Source organism: Opisthorchis viverrini (genome assembly GCF_000715545.1).
Source record: "Opisthorchis viverrini unplaced genomic scaffold scaffold6204, whole genome shotgun sequence".
In the NCBI taxonomy this organism is placed as follows: Eukaryota; Metazoa; Platyhelminthes; class Trematoda; order Opisthorchiida; family Opisthorchiidae; genus Opisthorchis; species Opisthorchis viverrini.
The window spans coordinates 1561-2971 of record NW_008753347.1 but is presented as its reverse complement, the minus strand read 5'-3'; the positions used below and the strand labels follow the sequence as shown (position 1 = coordinate 2971).

General features: G+C 45.4%; 1 protein-coding gene across 1 annotated transcript; it reads right to left on the bottom strand.

Annotated features, from left to right (window-relative positions):
- Positions 1 to 643: 643 nt before the first annotated feature.
- Positions 644 to 973, bottom strand: T265_15864 (hypothetical protein; the record flags this gene model as incomplete). Its single annotated transcript, XM_009179261.1, has 1 exon — positions 644 to 973. A coding segment is annotated over one exon (330 nt), but the record flags the coding sequence as incomplete, so codon positions are not given.
- Between the last annotated feature and the right edge of the window lie 438 nt (positions 974 to 1411).

Sequence of the window (1411 nt, the reverse complement as noted above, 5' to 3'; positions counted from 1 at the left end):
TCACCTCACAAATCACCTGGTACGGTTGGCCGTTTTCTGTTTCTACAGATACTGAAACCATTGCAGACAACCAAACAGAATACCCACTTCCAACGAAATGTATATATTTGTGAGCAAAATGACGACGAATCACTGGGATACAAATTAGAAAAGAGTTTTGGAAAAGATTTGGAGAAAAATGTGGAAAGGAGGTTTATTTATTCGTTTATTTAAATGCCCGAAATTCTATACACATGGGACAGCAATTGAACGGATAGCACTAGACGCTCCCACGAATGTGAATTACTGACTTACCGCAACATTTCATCTCGTACAGCGTACCCGAAGAATAATCCAATTCATACGATCTGTCAGTATCGTCCAACTGACAGGCACTATAATTTTCGTACAATGGCAAGGAAATTACATAGACTGTTAATGGAAGCATCTCAATTTAGGGCATCCGAGTAAATGAACAAATGCGGTTGTGGAATAAGCAGTGATTGGCATGGAGACACGAGTGGAAACAGGATGCGACGTGGGAGTGTTGGATCACCCGGTCCCCAGCCCTACGGTGAAGAGTGAGATGCGGGTCTGCTCGGCGTGCAGGCAAGTGGCGCACTGATGAATTGGAGTAGAAATGGTGCGGATAAGATCAACTCACCCACCAGTTGAATCCAAAGCAATTCGGTTGTGATTTACACGCATCTTTACAGAACTCCACCTCAACACCATTGTACCAACGCGTGTGAACAAGTGCGCCCAGACCCCGCATTTCCCACCGCAGTCCACCCAGGTCACGCCGACCTCGGAATTGATTCTCGGCTGGGATAGGTTCGCAAGACTGACTAGACCTGAGTAGACCCATCAGCATAGGGAGCAGAAACGATAAGTACATCAATTTATTGGTGGCCATATCACTGCCAGATTGCGAAGTGAACCGGTTGCTGGCCGCTACTGATCCGTTTATAAGGTGTCGGATCTTCAACCGCATTGGACAGCAAATTGTGCAGCAGTTGATTGGTTACGTATGACATGATTGTTTGTACCGGGAAAACGTACGCACCTGATTCGTTCAGTTCGTTTATGACTATGAGACACGAAGAAGTGCATCATAGATTGACAATCAAGACCCTGGATATTTTCTTCCCAAGAATACTACACAATCCGCTTCGACACATTCAATCGTTCCAAAATCGAGAATTATCTCAGAAAAAACTTCACCGATTGTTGTTTTTTACTCCCGAATGCTTGCTTAGTATGAGCTTGAGAGAGGCGAAGTGACCAGATCTCCGAAACGTTGACCGTCAACGCGGTTGCGCAGACCATCGTGGCAAGTAGACACACGTTAGTCCTTCGTGTTTGGGCATGCACCTAGCAATCGGATCGGAAAGCTGAAATTCCAATCAGCCTTGCCAAATATGGAATCGTT